This window comes from Cercospora kikuchii (genome assembly GCF_019650295.1).
Source record: "Cercospora kikuchii DNA, contig_00001, whole genome shotgun sequence".
NCBI classification, from domain to species: domain Eukaryota; kingdom Fungi; phylum Ascomycota; class Dothideomycetes; order Mycosphaerellales; family Mycosphaerellaceae; genus Cercospora; species Cercospora kikuchii.
Genome location: NW_025408582.1, coordinates 3,839,276 through 3,856,630, shown reverse-complemented (window position 1 = coordinate 3,856,630; position 17,355 = coordinate 3,839,276). Strand labels below are relative to the sequence as shown.

General features: G+C 52.8%; 9 protein-coding genes across 9 annotated transcripts; 5 read left to right on the top strand and 4 right to left on the bottom strand.

Moving 5' to 3' along the window:
• Window positions 1-437: 437 nt before the first annotated feature.
• CKM354_000150300 (uncharacterized protein) lies at window positions 438-1,877 on the top strand (the record flags this gene model as incomplete). The annotated part of the gene is made up of 2 exons (XM_044796629.1): window positions 438-1,280; window positions 1,335-1,877. 2 exons carry the CDS (start codon window positions 438-440, stop codon window positions 1,875-1,877), a joined length of 1,386 nt encoding a protein of 461 aa, XP_044652564.1.
• Window positions 1,878-2,077: 200 nt separating this feature from the next.
• CKM354_000150200 (uncharacterized protein) lies at window positions 2,078-4,093 on the bottom strand (the record flags this gene model as incomplete). The annotated part of the gene is made up of 4 exons (XM_044796628.1): window positions 2,078-2,529; window positions 2,583-2,683; window positions 2,737-2,862; window positions 2,913-4,093. 4 exons carry the CDS (start codon window positions 4,091-4,093, stop codon window positions 2,078-2,080), a joined length of 1,860 nt encoding a protein of 619 aa, XP_044652563.1.
• Window positions 4,094-5,826: 1,733 nt separating this feature from the next.
• On the bottom strand, window positions 5,827-6,575 carry CKM354_000150100 (uncharacterized protein; the record flags this gene model as incomplete). The annotated part of the gene is made up of 2 exons (XM_044796627.1): window positions 5,827-6,177; window positions 6,231-6,575. The coding sequence occupies 2 exons, from the start codon at window positions 6,573-6,575 to the stop codon at window positions 5,827-5,829; spliced, it is 696 nt and encodes a 231-aa protein (XP_044652562.1).
• A 318-nt stretch (window positions 6,576-6,893) lies between these two features.
• CKM354_000150000 (uncharacterized protein) lies at window positions 6,894-7,382 on the top strand (the record flags this gene model as incomplete). The annotated part of the gene is made up of 2 exons (XM_044796626.1): window positions 6,894-7,180; window positions 7,238-7,382. 2 exons carry the CDS (start codon window positions 6,894-6,896, stop codon window positions 7,380-7,382), a joined length of 432 nt encoding a protein of 143 aa, XP_044652561.1.
• A 496-nt stretch (window positions 7,383-7,878) lies between these two features.
• On the top strand, window positions 7,879-8,751 carry CKM354_000149900 (uncharacterized protein; the record flags this gene model as incomplete). Its single annotated transcript, XM_044796625.1, has 1 exon — window positions 7,879-8,751. The coding sequence occupies one exon, from the start codon at window positions 7,879-7,881 to the stop codon at window positions 8,749-8,751; it is 873 nt and encodes a 290-aa protein (XP_044652560.1).
• Window positions 8,752-9,388: 637 nt separating this feature from the next.
• On the top strand, window positions 9,389-10,985 carry CKM354_000149800 (uncharacterized protein; the record flags this gene model as incomplete). The annotated part of the gene is made up of 3 exons (XM_044796624.1): window positions 9,389-9,490; window positions 9,546-10,758; window positions 10,813-10,985. The coding sequence occupies 3 exons, from the start codon at window positions 9,389-9,391 to the stop codon at window positions 10,983-10,985; spliced, it is 1,488 nt and encodes a 495-aa protein (XP_044652559.1).
• A 149-nt stretch (window positions 10,986-11,134) lies between these two features.
• Window positions 11,135-12,171, bottom strand: CKM354_000149700 (phosphoribosylaminoimidazolesuccinocarboxamide synthase; the record flags this gene model as incomplete). Its single annotated transcript, XM_044796623.1, has 3 exons — window positions 11,135-11,449; window positions 11,512-11,952; window positions 12,013-12,171. The coding sequence occupies 3 exons, from the start codon at window positions 12,169-12,171 to the stop codon at window positions 11,135-11,137; spliced, it is 915 nt and encodes a 304-aa protein (XP_044652558.1).
• A 698-nt stretch (window positions 12,172-12,869) lies between these two features.
• On the bottom strand, window positions 12,870-13,076 carry CKM354_000149600 (uncharacterized protein; the record flags this gene model as incomplete). The annotated part of the gene is made up of 1 exon (XM_044796622.1): window positions 12,870-13,076. One exon carries the CDS (start codon window positions 13,074-13,076, stop codon window positions 12,870-12,872), a length of 207 nt encoding a protein of 68 aa, XP_044652557.1.
• A 1,412-nt stretch (window positions 13,077-14,488) lies between these two features.
• CKM354_000149500 (uncharacterized protein) lies at window positions 14,489-17,170 on the top strand (the record flags this gene model as incomplete). Its single annotated transcript, XM_044796621.1, has 1 exon — window positions 14,489-17,170. The coding sequence occupies one exon, from the start codon at window positions 14,489-14,491 to the stop codon at window positions 17,168-17,170; it is 2,682 nt and encodes an 893-aa protein (XP_044652556.1).
• Window positions 17,171-17,355: the final 185 nt, after the last annotated feature.

The following is a 17,355-nucleotide window of genomic DNA, read 5'->3' as shown; positions in this document are numbered from 1 at the left end:
CACAGCGACAGCGACATCGCTTCGCCAACCGCTTCTTTCTCCTCATCCTGTGACCATGGCCAAGCTCCCATTTGCCGACTGCCGGGCGTATATCATCACGTATGCTTCATGCAGCTTGCGGGCTAGACTCCTTCTAGTAGGCCAACGAGTGCCACCATTCGCTTGTGCAGCTTGCGATCAGCAAACAATTCCGTCTCTTAGAATGCAGACCGCACGCCATGGTGGCCAGTTATGTAATCCACACGTTGTGTCAGGTAGGTCGATTCTTTCACTTCAGCCTTCCGCGCCTCCTCTTTCATTCTTAATGCACCTCGCCTTTGTGATGGCATAGCGATTTGGAGGACCCTGGATTCTGGAGAAGGCAGGCGCGAAGACTGGCGGCTACCAATATTGGACCTCGGCATACGTAGGAGAATCGTTCCTGCCAAGTCACGAATATGGCGACCTCATCTTCCGCTGGCAGTGATGTGGAGAAGCAAGAAGCCTCACTGGAGTACGACAAGGACGGCAATATCACATCAACGAGCGATGTCGAGAATGCCACGACCCTCGCCACCCCGGTCACCGCTCCTCCTCCCAGCGCGGAAACCAAAGACGGTGGTGCGCGAGCTTGGCTGCAAGTCGCCGGGTCTTTTCTCGTCTTTGGAAACCTCTGGGGAATGTCCTTTGCTTTCGGATCTTTCCAATCGTACTACGAATTGACGTACATTCCAAACGAGTCTGCTTCGTCGATATCATGGATCGGTACAGTTGCGATCTTCCTACTGATTCTGCTTGGAGTATTATCTGGTCCATTGTTTGATCTGGGATGGTTTCAGACGATGCTCATCGTGGGCGGTCTGGGACAAACGTTAAGCGTGTTTCTCACGAGTGTCAGCACTCAGTACTGGCAACTCATGCTCACTCAAGGAGTGCTTCAAGGTCTGTCGAACGGTCTGCTCTACCTCCCCGGTCTGGCGCTTGTCAGCAGAGCGTTTAAGAAGCATCGAGCAGTGGCGATGGGGATTACCACATGCGGAGCACCAGTCGGTGGTATCATTTATACTCTGATTTTCTCGCAAATGATCGAGAATGTATCTTTCGGTTGGACAGTGCGAACGATCGGCTTCGTCATGCTTGGGACATATCTCATTTCATTCCCTTTACTGCTCTGGGGCGTCTCGAATCTTGGTGATCTGGCGTCCGGACAGCCCAGAAAGCTATTCGATCGTGGCGCACTCATCGATACCCCCTTCTGGCTGTACAGCTTCGCCAATTTCTTCATTTTCCTGGGCTATATGGTGAGTGGCAAACTTCAACATGCAAAATATTGAGCTTGTGCTAACTCAATACAGGTCCCCTTCGTCTTCATCCCCTCCTACGGCCAACTTGTCCTCCGCATCAGCCAACGAAACTCCCTCTACATCGCCATGATCGCCCAAGCAGCCAGCATCGCCGGACGTCTACTAGCAGGCTACTCAGCCTCTCGAATCGGCGGCATGATTCCCTGGACCTTCTGCGTAGTTTCCAGCGGCATCGTTGCAATCGCATGGCTAGCCGCGAAAGAGACAGGAGCTTTCATCGCCGTTGCAGCACTATACGGTTTCTTCTCAGGAGCTTTAATACCACTGCCACCTAGTGTATTCCCCGTCGTTTGTCCCGATGCCAAAGTTTTTGGGGCACGTCTTGGGATGGCGCAGGGGTTTGGAAGTATCGCTAGTTTGATTGGGCCGCCGATTGCTGCTGCGCTGGCGAAGGCGTCGACTGGAGGCGGGAATACGAATTATCTTGGATTACAGCTTTTTGCAGGATTGGTCATGTTGACAGGCGCTTGCGTCTTGGTCGCACTCTGGATAGTGCTGATACAGCGGAGGAATGGAGGCTCCAAGCTGATATGAATTGACAGAATTCATCCCAGATAGAATGATAGATGACTTTGACGAATGATGAGGTAAGTTTTATGATGCACATTTCCTGGCTTTTCTGTGCAATTTGTTCATCAGTCGTATATCGTGATACACACTCATTACTTTCTGTGCGCCTTAGCGCATTACTGTCCAATCTTTGTATGTGCCCTCCTCTCGTCTCATTTCACACTTCAGATCTGAAGCATCTTCGCCACAGCCGTTGGCGGCGGCGCGTTATCCAGCGATGCATAACTAGCGATCAGGCTGGAGCTGTACGCGGCCAAGTCCGCAGACGCGGTTGGGGGAAGCGAATAATCAGCTGGGTTCGCAGTATGTGTCGTGTTCGCATTGCCGGTGGTCGTCAAGTTCGCAGTCACAGGTTCCGCACCGTCTGACATCGCAAGGCCGCTAATCACACGCTCGAACATGGCGAGCGATGGTCCAGGCTGGTAGTAGGGAATCTCATGACCGGCCTCGTAGATGCGAGTGAAGCTGAAGTTTCCATATTCGCGAGTCTCGCCTGCTTGAACCTTGCCAGGTCCCCAGACAAACGGCTCGTAGCCTGCGGCATTGAATTCTTTGGTGTAGGTGTAGTTGACCTCTTTGCTCACAGCTTCGCCACCGAACCAGTTGCAGATGTAGTCTGTAGATGGGAGTCAGCTTGGCAGCTTTCAGTCAGGACATCTCCGCACTTACCAGCATCACCATACATGAGCGCGACGCGGACGCCGCTGTTCAAGATCTCTTCCAAGTCTTCGAGGAAATTTGGGTAAATAAAATCGCCTGTCGATTGAAATCTGCGAGGAGTGTTAGGACGTGCCTCAGAGACGCAATTTGCGGGCCTTCTTACTGGTAGTAGATATCAGTGTTGCTCGTTGTGTAGTTCAGGCTGACACCAATAGCGTTTTGAATCTTGGCCTGGCTCAGGTAGTCTCCGAAATAGGACTCGGGCGTGGGATCAGCACTCGGGTGACGGCTGTAGAAAGTCAGCAGACGTCTATCGTAAGCGCTTGCGTCCACACTTACATGTCGTAGGTACCTCTGTCGCCGTATGCATAGTACAAGCTCTCCACGTTGTCTCTGCACATATTGCCTGCCTCTGCGCAGATAGCAGCGACTGCAGGCTGCGAGGTGGCAGCATAGGTGATCTTGCCGTTGACGAGACCACCGGGGATGCCTTGCGCAGATGCTATACATCCATCGATTTGCTCCTTGCAGCCGTTTACCATGTTCGTCGCAAACTTGGCGTAGTTGTATACAGTGTCGTTGTAGACTTGGATGCCGTAAGTGTTGTTTACCGCGAACTCCGGATAGTAATCGATCTGGATCTTCTCTGAAATGATGGCGTTGATGAGTCCCAGACTCCTGAAGTTCAAGTGGTATCCCGGCAAAGTGCCATTGGCAATCTTGTCATTCTGCTCGGAAAAGTAACGGAAGAAAGATGGTCCGTAATGTCCTCCGTACGACTCTGTCCAGAGATTGAAGTTCTTCGGCTGAGAAGAGGTGACGTTTGCGAAAGAAGGCAAGGCGCTCAGGAAGCCTTGGAAGACATGCCACGCACCAATCGCAGCAAGATCGGTGGTATCGATTTCTCCTTCTCTGATCGGGTCGAGGACAGGGTAGGTGCCTGTGGAGTTGTATACGCCCCCCAGTTCTGTGCTGTTGAGGAACGTGCCAGTGTAGTTGGCGAATGTGCCTTGTTCTTCGCCTTGGTTCGAGAAGCTGACTCCAACCGGCTGACTGAGGAAAAGCATGTTTGAGACCTCGTTCCAACTGTATGGATTGAGGACCGAAGTTAGATTCTCGGTGATGCGACAAGGTCCAAGTTCCTCGAAGAGGCCAATCAGCGAATCGCTACCAGGGCCTCCGTTCAGCCACAGGGTCAAGTCATCGTTCGCTGGGTCCCTTCTCGATTCGAAGAACCAGAAGAAGACATGTACGTTTGGTGCAATATCAATGTACCCAGAATAAGAGTTGACACCAGGTGTAGTCTCGCACACGCCTTCCTTTCCCGGCTCTTTGTATCGGATAGTAACGTTCGTGGGCGTTGTGAATGATTTGACGTCGGTAGCGTTGGCAGGAAAATATTGTCGCTTAACGTTCTGCCATTTCGAGTGAGCGTGGAATTCCTTCCCCAACGATGCCGTTGCAACAGAGGCTGTAGCGGCCAACAGGCCCAGTTTGGGCAATAGTGATGTGCCCAACATTGTATCAGGAAGGCGTCGCGCTGACGCCGTGGATACCGTGTCGAACTCGTCCTGTGGTAACGCGACAAGAGGCGTTTCTTGCGGTGAGATGGACAATTAATATGCAGGCGTGAAGTGGCTAGAGGAGACCCAGGGAAAGGAAAGAAAGTTCGCTCAGAGCGCCAGGTACATGGATCGGAGGCTCTGAACGGGATCGCATTGGGGTATTTATGATTCGAGCCGTGTCAGGCAAATAGGCCAGCCAGCATGCGCCCCGACAATCGCATATTCACCTGCTTCTTTTGGTAAGACGTAGGACATGGTTTTGCCGCGCTCAGGATGCGTGCTGTGCTGAGATGCTGCCGCAATGTTGCAGTCTAACGGTGCAGATGCTCGTACGGAGTGACGTTTTCATGCAAGTGAGTGGGGCTCGGAAAGCAAGAGAGCTTGGAGAGCTGCCCGTCTGGTACAAGATCGATCAGCCAAGACCATCAAGCATGCGAAGGTGCGAGGGTGCACGGTCAAGGTTTTTGCTTGGGAAGCTTGCCGCACAGCCGCCATTCCAATTGACATGCATCGAAGACTGGGCCGGATAAGAGATGACATGGCTCATCCTGAGCAGTGGCTGGTAGTGCACGCCCGCAATGGACAGTGCGATGTGTTGTTGGAGCGTGCGCGTTTCCTGCTGGCCACGTTGAGCAACATGAGCTCTGTGCTGGTCGGCCCGGTCGAAGTGATATCGTGGCTACCAGTGAACTTCACATCATCTACGATGCATTGTTTGCGGGATCGAGACACGATCGCAAGAGGGAACTGCAACGCAGCGCGATTGCCGTCCCGTCCAGCATTGCCTCGCCACGATCCCGCTCCCGGAGTCATGCCCGTACTAGTTAGGTTCGTTGTCCCGAGTTGCTTGATTGTGCTCTCTCGAGGCAGGTCAACATTGCATGGATTCTATCACGCAGCGCGTTCACGCTCCGGACGCTGATTGGAGTCTCCGAAATCGCGCACTTGAAGGAACGGCCAAGCATCTTCGCGAGACGCTCGAATGTGCGGTGAGGACATTGCATCGCTACGTGGAACGGAGGCGTTTCTTGAGCGAGGTGCGTGACAGGAAGTGCTTGCGGTTGTAGGACCGGCCAAAGGTCATCTCGCGGTTATTGTTCTCGGGCAAACAGATTGCGCGATTGCCTTGCAATCTCCCGCCTGGTGTGCCATGCAGTGGTGATTGCGGCGCGATTTGTCTGTCGCGCGCGAAATAGTGTTGAAGGCTGGGAGAAGGTGTAGTGTGAAGTTGGGTCGGACATGATGGCAATCTGCATGATGACCATGTGGCACACGGCTGACCAGCCAAGTGTCTGCAGGAACGCGCCACGTTTGTGGTTTGCGCTGTTCCAACACAGCATACCGAAGCTGTGAGTTCCGCGGTGGTTTGACCCCGCGAGCATTGCACCAACGCGACTAAGCATGCTGAAAGTTCCTGTAGAGTTGGAGGTTTGTCTCGGCTTGTCGACAATTCACTGTCACTCTCGGCTCGTGGAGAACCGAGTGGGCTATCTTGCCAAAAGGACGCGTCCGACCCGTGATATTCCTCGTTCGAGATCATATGCTTGCCGTGCCTGCATAAGGAAAAGCGTTCGACTAACCCGAGACGTTCTTGCTGTGTCAAAGCAACAGCCAAGACGCAGCAGAGAAAGCACGAAGTGGGAGGAGAAATGTTGAAATGCCATTCTATGCGTCAATGTTCTTGCTCTCTATTCATCAATCGGCTGCTCCCTCTCCCACTTGCCTCTGGGCTGCTTGTAGAGCAGCCAGGCTTTGTTGGCAATGTTTTCTGGACTCAAGTTCTTCGCCTTGGGCGACACCACGCCGCCAACACTGAGCAGCGCCACGTGCACATCTTTGCCATATTTGTTGTGCAACGACAGCACGAGGGCGCGCTGCGCAGACTTGACCATGGACAGCGACACCAGATCGTACACTGGCTCTTTCCACAGCAGCGTGGTTGATGTCACGAAAAAGGACGGCGAGCGGTCTTCAGCCTTGACTTGTTGCAGCCTGGGAATGGCCCACAAGGCTGTCTCGTACAATGCGAGATTCGTGAGCTGTGCAATGTCAGTCCTTGTTCCCATCGGTCCTGCGCCACGCCGCGACTCACTCGGAAATCCTGCTCGATGGCACTGACGTCCTCCTCGAGTGGCGGCTTGCCGGCAACTCTCGCGGCGTTGAACAGCACGCATTCGAGCTCTCCGTACCCTTCGATCTCACCCAGCGTCTTCTTCAAGGCATCGAGGTCGGAAAGATCGCAGGCCCATGTTTTGACCTGGCAGCTGTAGCCGCGTTCCTGGATGCTGTCAAGCACTTTGTCTTGATCTTCTTTCAGCCGTTCTGCATTGCGCGAGACAAGCGCGATGTGGGTGAAGCCCCGCACTGAGAATGCCTGCGCGACTGCGACTCCGATGCCTGGTCCGGAGCCCAACACAACCAACGTCCTGCCAGGCATGATTCTAGATGTCGCTCGATCTTGGAGTATTTCACAGACTGGAGTGTATTCCAGATCCTGCCTGCTGTCTGCCTCGGAGATTACACCGGCCAAGGCTGGAGCGACCTCTCAACGGCGCGCACCTCACAGTTTTTTTTGCTTTTCTCTAGTGACGATCGTCAGGTGGTGTGACGATATGCAGCCCTCCTTTCGATGTCTCAAAAACGATACGAGGAGAGCGACACGACCTGCACAAGAAATAAGTATGGGAAGAGGTTCATCGGGAAAGTAGCACGATGAGAGCATGAACCTCTTGCGCACCATCGACAAGCTCCAGCCATGACGAAGTCCCCACAGCGCCTGACGGCCGAGGCCTTGGTCGAGGCTTTCAACCAAATGGACATTGATGCGATCATATCTTATCGCCATCAAGATTGCCTCAGACACATATTGCCAGCTGCGCTCGGTCACAAGGCGCAGACCAACGATGAGTATCGCAAATCGCTCCAAGCTCTGAAACCCATCTTTCACAATTTCACCTTGCTGGTACACGATATCGTGGAAGACCAAGAAGCACGCCGACTGTGCATCTACTCAACTGCTCGAGCTGATACGCTTGCTGGCGAGTATGTACACAATTGCCATCTCCCAAATGAGCTGAATCCGGAACTGACCGCTCGCAGATATGTGAACGAGTACATGTGGACGCTGGACTTCGATCAATGCGGCCAGCAGATCATCAAATGGACTGAATTTGTTGATGCCAATGTCAACCGGGATTTTTGGCCAAAACTGCAAGAGGCAATGAATCGGTATCACAAGGCTTAGACTGCAGCGCAAGAATAATGTTGTCTCATCTGGAGCTCGTAATACCAATCCGATCACGTTCGACTGCACGACACGCAACGGAAATCTTCCATCACTCCTCTCAAACAACGCAACAAATGTTTGACATGGCGCAAGGTCCCACAACGTTCGGTGTCTGGATGCCAAGCAACCAGGTCGGCCGGACGTAACTGCACGCTGTCAGCACAGCGGAATCTTGCCGGCCAATCAGAGCACGATTTCACTCAGGTATATCCGATGCTTACACAGACTTCCGTATGCCGGCACTTCACCACCAGGATATGGTGTGCATATGGAATATTCTGGGCATCGCACGACATCAAGGAGCCTCGTGGAGGATGTAAGATAATATAAAGAGTGGTCGTTGAACCTCAATCCAAACATTATCAACTACAGCAACATCAGTTCCACACAATCGCACCAGCACGACTCAGGTCGCAATTGCAACGATCAATACCATCATCAACTAAACATCAGAATGGCATATCAAAACATCGCCGTCGCTGGAGCCACTGGCAACCTGGGTCCCAGCGTCGTCAATGCTCTTGTAAACGCCGGCCTTAATGTTACTGTCCTTTCCAAGAGCGGCAAAACCGACAAGCTTCCCTCTTCTGTCAAGACGGTGAAGACCGATTACAGCAGTCAATCTCTTACCGATGCTTTCAAAGGACAAGACGCTGTCGTCAGTCTGCTACCAAATCACGACGGCCAGCCACCCCTGATCGATGCTGCAATCGAAGCCGGAGTCAAGTTCTTCCTGCCTTCCGAGTTCGGATCGGATATCGCCGGCAGCGCGAAGATTGCTGCCCTCCCTGTTTTCGCTGGCAAGGTGAAGACACAGGAGTACCTCAAGAGCAAGCAGGATAAGATTAGCTATGCTTTCGTCGTTAATGGACTTTTCCTGGACTGGGGCATTGGTGCAGGATTCAATGTCAACCTGAACGGCCCGACACGAGTCCTTGACGGCGGCAACGACAAGCATAGCACGACTACACTCGAAGATGTCGGTAAAGCCACAGTCGCCATCCTCAAGAACCCAGACCAGTTTAAGAACCGCGCTGTATACATCCAGAGTGCTGCTGTCAGCCAAAACGAGCTAATTGCGATCGCGGAAAAGAAGGGAAAGTCCATTCAACGAGTCGAAGCAACCACTGAGCAGATTGAGACGGATGCTTGGGCAAAGATCAAGAACGGCACCGCCGAGCTACCGACTTTCCTTGACTTCATTGCTCTATCCGCTCTCAGTACGCCATACGGCAATAACTGGAGCGCCAAGAACGATAATGAACTCGTCGGTATCAAGGAGAAGACTCAAGAGGAGCTCGAGCAGATTGTCGCTCAGTTTGCCTGAATGATTGAAAATTAGCGGATGACCATGATGGATCAATGTAGCCCTTGTTGATTAGCGTATAGATATTGCTGAAGTGTCATCTGAGACCGTTCCATTCCACTCAGAACCGCGAATTAGCTCCTATCTATCGCAAAACACTTCTGACTACCTCACTCCACTACGTAAGTAGCAAGCTTCCCTGGTTGATCTTGCTCGCGGCACATCACAAAACCGCGATCTTACTCGAGATGAAAACAGTCGCACTTCTGGTGCAGTAGCCGCCATTGATGCTTGAGCTGTGTCAAGTAGGAGCCATCCTGATGAAAGTCCATACTGCTCTACCTCAAAAACGAGAAGCATTCTGCCTTTTGCATTGTACTACAATATTCGCAGACTCGTGCCTTAAGCAACTCTGCACTTCTCGGCTCCTCAATTCGGCAGTCGGACGAATGGTGTGGCGGGGGTGGAGAAAGCGCCCGAGACGAGGGTCGACATCATCGACGCCAGGATCCCAAGACCAATCGTTCTTCGGCAATTGGTGCTGAGATCATAATTCACAAAAACATACATTTCACAAACAGAAACATCAAGCGAATTCGAGACATTGAGAAGTGACGAACGAGGTCGAACAGGACGATAAAGCAGAGCTATTATCAAGATGGGGCAAGGCGACAAGGTCTCCGTGGCGGAAATAACAAAACATTCCTCAGCAGAAGACTGTTGGGTCGTGGTTAATGGCAAAGTCTACGATTTATCAAAGGTTGGTATATACATCAAGTGTGTAATCAGAGATGAGGCTGATAGAGGAGTGACAGTTCGCTCCAGAACACCCCGGCGGTCCTGAAATGATCTGGAAATATGCAGGCAAGGACGGCACAGAAACGTACAACCAATACCACAGCGCGAAACTCATCGAGAGCGAGCTTCCAGACTCCGCGAAACTCGGTGACTTAGACGAAAGCACTATCACAGAAAGCTGGACCAAAGCTCAAAAAGAAGAAACGACTTCCAAACCCTTAGATCCCAATGAAAGACCTCCCCTATCAACCCTCATCAACCTCGATGACTTCGAGCGGGCATTCGAGAAAGCTGGATCCAAGAAAGCCTGGGCCTATATCTGGGGCGCATCAAATGACTTACTCAGCCTACAAGCCAACAAATCCTGGTGGGGAAAACTCTGGTTCCGACCTCGCGTGATGCGAAATGTACGAGACATCAACACGAAAACGACCATGCTGGGCTGCAAAGTCAATATGCCAGTTTGGATCTGTCCCATGGGAATCGCGAAAACCGCAGGACCCGAAGGCGAAGCCGCATTGGGAGCCGGAGCCGCAGCGAGCGGAATCATTCATTGCATGAGTACGACGGCGAGCATGAGTATCGAGGATATTCTGGCGAGTGTTCCGAGCGATTACCCGTATTTCTTCCAATTGTATGTTGATCGACAACGACACAAGACAGAAGCGACGTTGAAGAAGGTGGATAAATTGGATCAGATCAAAGCCATTTTTGTTACTGTGGATCTGGCGGTTGTGAGTAAGAGAGAAGCGGATGAGAGGTTGTTGGTCTCGGAGACGACATCTGTTTATGCGAATGGAGCGAAGTCTGGGACTGATAAGAAGGGCGGTGGCTTGGCCAGGACGACGGGCAGTTTTATTGATTGGGCGTTGTGCTGGGAGGATATTCCGTGGATTCGGAAGTTTACTTCGAAGCCGATTGTGGTGAAGGGGATTCAATCTGCGGCTGATGCGAAGAAGGCGTTGGAGATGGGTTGTGCGGGGATTGTGGTGTCGAACCATGGCGGGAGAGCGCTGGATAATTCACCGGGGACGATTCTGATTCTGCTGGAGTTGAAGAGAGATTGCCCGGAAGTTTTCGACAAGATGGAGGTTTTCATCGATGGGGGCGTGCGAAGAGGAAGCGATGTGGTCAAGGCTATCTGCATTGGAGCGAGAGGTGTCGGCGTCGGTCGGCCTTTCCAGTGCGCTGTGTTGTATGACAAGGAAGGTGTCGAGCATGCTGCTTCCGGTAAGTCTCTCTCGCCGCTTCCTACATGACTATTCTAGCTGACGCTCTCAACAGTCTTGCAAGACGAAGTGGAGACTGCGATGCGCCTGTGTGGTATTACAGATCTCAACGAGGTCCGGGGCGATCTGTCATATTTGAATACCCGCGAGCTCGAGCAGCTCTTACCTCCGCGACCACTTACCAGATCGTGGTTCTCGTGGGGAAGCACAAGGCAATCAAAGTTGTAGAAGTAACGATCTTTCGCATAGAAAATGTACAGAATGTGTCCACTACTCGCAGCTTGGGCTGCGACCTCTGTCTCTACGAGGTTGTCTTCAGTCTTCATGGACAGGAGCGGCTCCATGCATCTAGTCAGTGGCTTGGTCCTGCCTCGTCTCTACTGCCACTTCTCCCCCGTGATCTTCTCGTATGCTTCGCGATACTTGCTCGCAGTCTCCTTGGCTACCTCCTCGGTCATGCTTACACCATCCTTGCCCTTGAGTCCGGAGTTCGTGAGCCAGTCGCGCAGATACTGCTTGTCGTAGCTCGATTGGCCTTTGCCGACCTCATACTTGTCCTTGGGCCAAAAGCGTGAGCTGTCTGGCGTGAGGACCTCGTCAATGAGGACGATCTCCTTCGTCTCTGGGTCAAGGCCAAACTCGAACTTGGTATCTGCGATAATAATGCCACGCTCCTCAGCGTAATCGCGGGCCTACAGACCAGGATGTCAGTACTGCATAACAAAGGGATCAGCGTTGATGGAGAGACACTTACCATCTCGTAGATCTTCAGGCTGGCCTCCTCGACTTTCTTAGCGACCTCCTCGCCAACGATCTCGATAGCTTTCTGCTTTGAGATGTTCTCATCGTGCTCTCCCTGCTCGGCCTTCGTGCTCGGGGTCCAAAGTGGCTTCTCGAGCTTCTGGCTCTCTTGCAAGCCAGCAGGCGCAGGCATGCCATGCACGGTTCCGGACTTCTTGTACTCAGACCAGGCGCTGCCAGTGATGTAGCCACGGACGATCGACTCGAGTGGAATGACCGGTACGCGCCTGACCTGCATGCTCCGCTTCTCAAGCTGTGGCGCAAGGTTTGATGGGACTGAAGTCGGCAGCGAAGTAGACTTGAGGTGCGTCTTGAGTTCCGGGAAGTGCTTGCTAGTCAATGAGAACCAATGGGCTGACAATTGCGTGAGCAATGCGCCTTTGTTGGGGACGCCCTGTACACAAGTCAACATCTGATGGAAGGTGACATTTCGAACACAGCTGGGAGTACTCACATTGGTCAGTATCACATCATACGCCGAGATGCGATCTGTTGCGACGAAGAGCAAAGTCTGTTCATCGACTTCAAAGATCTCGCGGACCTTGCCACTCGCGATCTTCTTTAAACCAACGCTCTTCTCGTCAATTGTGGTGACAACTTCTGCGGAAGACATCTTTACAAAGTGCCGGTCTGGTAATCGAGATGTATTTGTCGAATGTTCTTGTGTGTAGTGACTCGAGGTGTGGAGAAAGCTTTTGCAAAAACTTTTTTTGGCAAGTGTCGCAAGGTTGGATGTCGAAATCAGTTGACGAATGAAGGAATAGTACCCTCCGCGCAGGTTCAACTTTGGTGAACAGTGTTTGTGCACATGTAAAGTCGCAAGTGCTATTCACTCCAGGTGTGGAGTCATTGGCACAAAAGCGTGACGTGCTGTCATGTGAAAGTGGGGCGCTAGCGTCAACTTATTCCTGCCAAGGTCTTTCGTTGCAGGCATATATGTATACATTTTCATGGCACTTGCAATAGGCATAACAATCGAATGCATCAAAAGTGAAGTTAGAGGTAAAAAGGTCGATGCAATATGATAGGAAAGCAGTGCGAATGCCAATCCACTGTGAGATCACTATGCAGCCAAAGGACTTCATCCTACTGTTTGCTCGCTTTTTGACCGCTTTCAATCAACCGCTGAGGGGTGACTAGGCAAGCCGTACTCAAAGCCCGCCTGGTTGCGCTTTCGTCCTGACTAGGTGGCGGCCTTCAAGAAAGGTCGAAGGTCCGCAAGACTGGTCGATGCAGCCAGGTTGGTCTCCATGAAGTGGGAGAACGCCGTCCCCGAGTCGCAAAGGTCGCTCTGATCATCGAATAGTCGTCCTAGATCCAAGCACATTCCGTGCCATTGCTCAACCGACCAGACTCTTGAGTGTCGCATTGCACCCCAGTCCTCTTCTGTGGCTGGTCCTCAATCTTGTCGTTGATGTGTTCGACAGATATCAACCTCTCTTCGGCGAAGAGCCTGGAGAAGGCATTTCCCGTTCCCAACAGGAACATACAAGCTTGCAGGATGTGGACGAGTCTCATTTTCGTTGACTTCTTTCTTCTTGGTGGTCTTCTGTCGTGTCTCTCGGTCTATCAGCGTTCTCTCAGCGGGGAGCAAGTTGTTGTGCCGGGAGTTTTGTCGTTTCGAAATGTGCGAGAGATTGCGGGAAGACTCCTCGAAGCTCTGGGAATAGGAGCGGCTGGTTGAGTCGGAGTCGCAGATGAAGAATTGGCAATTCAAGAAAGGCAGTGGGACTCGACAAGATATTCACATGCGAAATCGAAGGGGGTCATCAGACAACAAGCATTCACTTGCTCGATCAAGTCGGGGTCGGAAACAGCAGCACCACTCTTACGCCGACCACTTGGTTCTTTGCTCCTTCATCAGTTTTCCCGACATTAATGTTGCATTGTTGATTAGATACAGGTGACGAAAGCAGCCTGACTGGATTTTGCTAAGGCGTGGAGACTCGAGGCGCGCAATGCTGTCTGATGAATGGCGTCCATCGTTGACTCGACCATTGCAAATTGATTGTCGCTTAGAAGAACGTTCAAGACTGACTGTATGGTGAAATACAGCACGCCAGAGAATTATCGACTAGGAAGCCGTGGATATCTGGAGCCAGCATCGTATACCGGAGTCTCCTCTATTGAAGTATATACGCAACTTGACAATCCCTATATATGCCACGTCAGTAACAACATCCCAAACGCAAGGACACGTCTCGGCCAATCCGCTGGAGCATGGGGCATACGTACTGGTCCAGGAGTGGCGACTATACCTAGCAGCGTCGTTATGTTATACGACCACATCTTGACTCAGAGCGAAGGCTGCGGTGTTAGACCTATGCGTCGGCATCACTATGCTTCTATGGGCCTCAGACAATCCGGTGGGCTTCTGCACGTTCGGGTGACGATCCGTCTGGTTCGAAAGGCCAGGAGAACTGCATGCATAGCCTCGCTGTGCTTTCCAGGACCAGTATTTGCTGAGAAGATTAGCATGGGCGTCAATTCAACATGCGTGACCATTCGATGAGGTGTACTATGCTTGCTGCATGCGAGAGGCATCACCGGGACATGTCAGAGGAATGTCGGTGCACTGACAAAGGCGGCACTGGACAATGGCGGGCTGACGGTGATTGGTTCGTGTGGGAAGCTCTGGGTCCTGTTGCTTTGACATGAATCTCTCACTCGGCTCTTGGCTACAAACATCCCTCTCGCGCTTGAGCTCACAACAACACCACCACCCCTGCCCCATGTTCCGCTGGTGACTTCCTTGAGCGCGTTGTCTCGTCCACCGCGTCGACACCGTCCGTGCATTCTGGTGTACACGCTGCGTCACGAACACGAAGGCATCCCGGAGCTCATCTTTCCCCACCTCGCCTCGCGTCGACACGTCGCGTCGTTCGTCTGTCAGACAACGACATTGACCCGCCACACCACCCGTCAGCGCGATGACACCTCGGCGGAAGACGTTGACGCGTACATCGTCTTCCTCGGACTCCGCTCTGTCCAACATCGACGTCTCGGGCACCGCCATGGACGTGGACGATATTTCCGAGCAGCCTGCCGCGTCGACACCTCCTACCAGCGTTGGCGACGATCGTAGCATGCACTCTGCCAAGACAGGCGCCGAGGCGGCAGAGCAGCAGGAGCTGGCGTCTGGCGGTCGGTCGCGACGCAATCGCGTGTCAGTCAACTACAATGTAAAGCAACTGCTCGACGCGCAAGCCTCTGAGAAGGCGATCGAGCCGAGCAGCAGCAAGACGCGTAAAGCCTCCGGCTTGTCTGGCCGCACACTTGTCGATCGCGAGGACACTGAGCCCGACGTTATCGAGAACGAGGACATCGACGTGGAACTCGAGGATGATCTGGAGAAGATGCTGGCTCGGACTCCGCAGAAGGGCAAGGGCAAGGCACCTGCGAAGAAAATCGAGCGACGTCCCAGCATGAAGGACCGTGCTAAGAACGTGGCCTCAACGCTAGGGAAGAGAACGCGTGACATGGTCGAGGCAGGCAAGAAGAAACTGGGCTTGGTGGAGGAGCAAGACAGCCCGAGGAGAACGAAGATGTTGAAGGAGCTCGATATGGGCCCAAAAGGCGTGTTGGACGAGATCGATCTGGACGAATTCCACGAGGCACCACGGCCAAAGAAGCGTGTCAAGACGACCAAGGCGCCTCAACCAGAGCTCGCTCCCATCGTTGTTGCAAATCCTCTGCAGAAGACTTCGACTGGCAACAAGGTCAAAAAGTGGCAAGTACAGGGGCTGTACGCGGGACAGGAGCTCGATTTCGATCCCAACAAACCGGCGACGAAGCAGAAGAAGCTTCGAAAGAGTCGTCCCGAATCATCGAATGGTCCGGCGGTCGAGGAGGGTGAGGATCTGCCGAAGAAGAAGCACCTCAATTTCAATCTGCCTATGTTCGGCTATCTCGATGCCGATAAGACGCGCTCGTTCAGAATACCCTACGATGTGTACGCGCCTCATAACGACAAGAGAATGGACGAGAAGCCGAAGGATTGGCACAAGTTGAACAAGAACCGTCTTGTGGGAGAGGCAAAGGCTCTATGGAGCAAAGAAGCGAAACTGCAGCCCTCTTTCTGCTCTTGCTCGACACCTGATCAGCCAGGCATGGGCTGCGACGATGATTGTCTGAACCGTGTTATGCAGTACGAGTGTGACGACACGAACTGCAGATTGGGAGCAGATGAATGCAGCAACCGACCATTCCACGAGCTTGCGACTCGTCTGAAGAAGGGTGGACGCTTCGATGTGGGCATCGAGGTCGTCAAGACTGAGCAGCGTGGTCACGGCATTCGTGCAGCGCGGTCGTTCAAGCCCGGACAGATTATCATGGAGTACACTGGCGAGATCATCACCGAGGGCGAATGCCAGGAGAGAATGCAAAAGCTGTACATGAACAAGCAGTGTTACTACCTGATGGAGATGGAGCGTGGATTGGTGCTTGATGGAACGAAGGGTAGTGCAGCTCGTTTCATCAACCACTCCTGCGATCCCAACTGCGAAGTCCGCATGACCAAGGTTGGAGGCGTGCCGAGAATGGGCATATATGCTGGGCCGTCAGGCATCATGACCAACGAGGAGTTAAGCTACGACTACAACTTCGACAACTTTGGCGACACTCGACAGACGTGCTATTGTGGGTCGTGGAACTGCAGAGGCTACCTCGGCAGACGTCTTCGAGCTGACGAGATCAAGAAGTTGGCAAAGGAAGAACAGGAGCGGCTCCGCATCGTTGCTGAAGAGGCACAAAAGCGAGCGCAACAGGAAGCGCGGAAGAAGCAGGAGCACGACGATCGCGGCAGCGGATGGCGTGGCTGGCTTGCGGTCGACGATCCGGAAGTAAAGGCAAAGCTCAAGGAGGAGAAGCGTCTCAAGGAGGAGGCTGAGAAGAACTCCGTTCGTGCTCAGCGCTTGGCTGCGAGACGCGGTGATGGGCCCCGGCCTGCTGTTCCTGCACCGAAACCTGCTCGCAAGAAGGCCGAGCCGAAGCGCAAGAAGACTACTGAAGTCGAGGAGGAGGCGATGCTGGAGACTGCTACCGGTATCCAAGCAGTTGAGGAGGAGAGTGACGAGGACTTGAAAGTGGATATTGTCAAGAAGCTTTCCCGACCCAAACACATCCGCACCACTTCCACGGGTTCCAAGTTCACCGAGGACATTGAGATGGAAGACCGTCCGACTTCGAAGGCTTCCTCTCGTCCACCCACCAGCCGCAGCGGCATCAGCAAGAAGACCACAGTCTCAGTAAAGACATCGACCGAAGTGGAACGCGTCGAAATGTCCGAGGTCATGGAAGAAGACGGCAGTGACATTGCCGTGGCCACTCATCCTTCTTTTACTGCAGAACTAAGCAACTCAAACGGTGCCAATCTGAGTAAGGTCAGCAGCCAAGCCGACACTGTACAAGCTACTCAAGGCGCGGATGAGAACGAGGATGAAGAAATTGTCCTCACGAAGAAGTCTTCCAAAATCGAGAAGAAGTCCAAGGTCGACGCTGCTCCCAAGCGGTCTAACAGCGTGCGTGATAGGGTCAAGCAGGCTTTCAGCAGCGTGAGCAGCGGCACAAAGACTTTTAGGCAGAGCACGCTCAGTTTCGCGAAGCTGTCGTAGGGCATGGCCGGTTTCGAATATGCGATGTTGTGAAACGATTGGCGTTGATGGTTTATGCTCGGACTTTCGTGTGCTTTCCGTGGCATTATTTTGGATAGTTAGCGGCATTTGGTGGCCGGTTTATGGCAGTGAAGACGGTTTACATTACATACATGGTACTGCATTATGCTGATATGCTTGGGTCA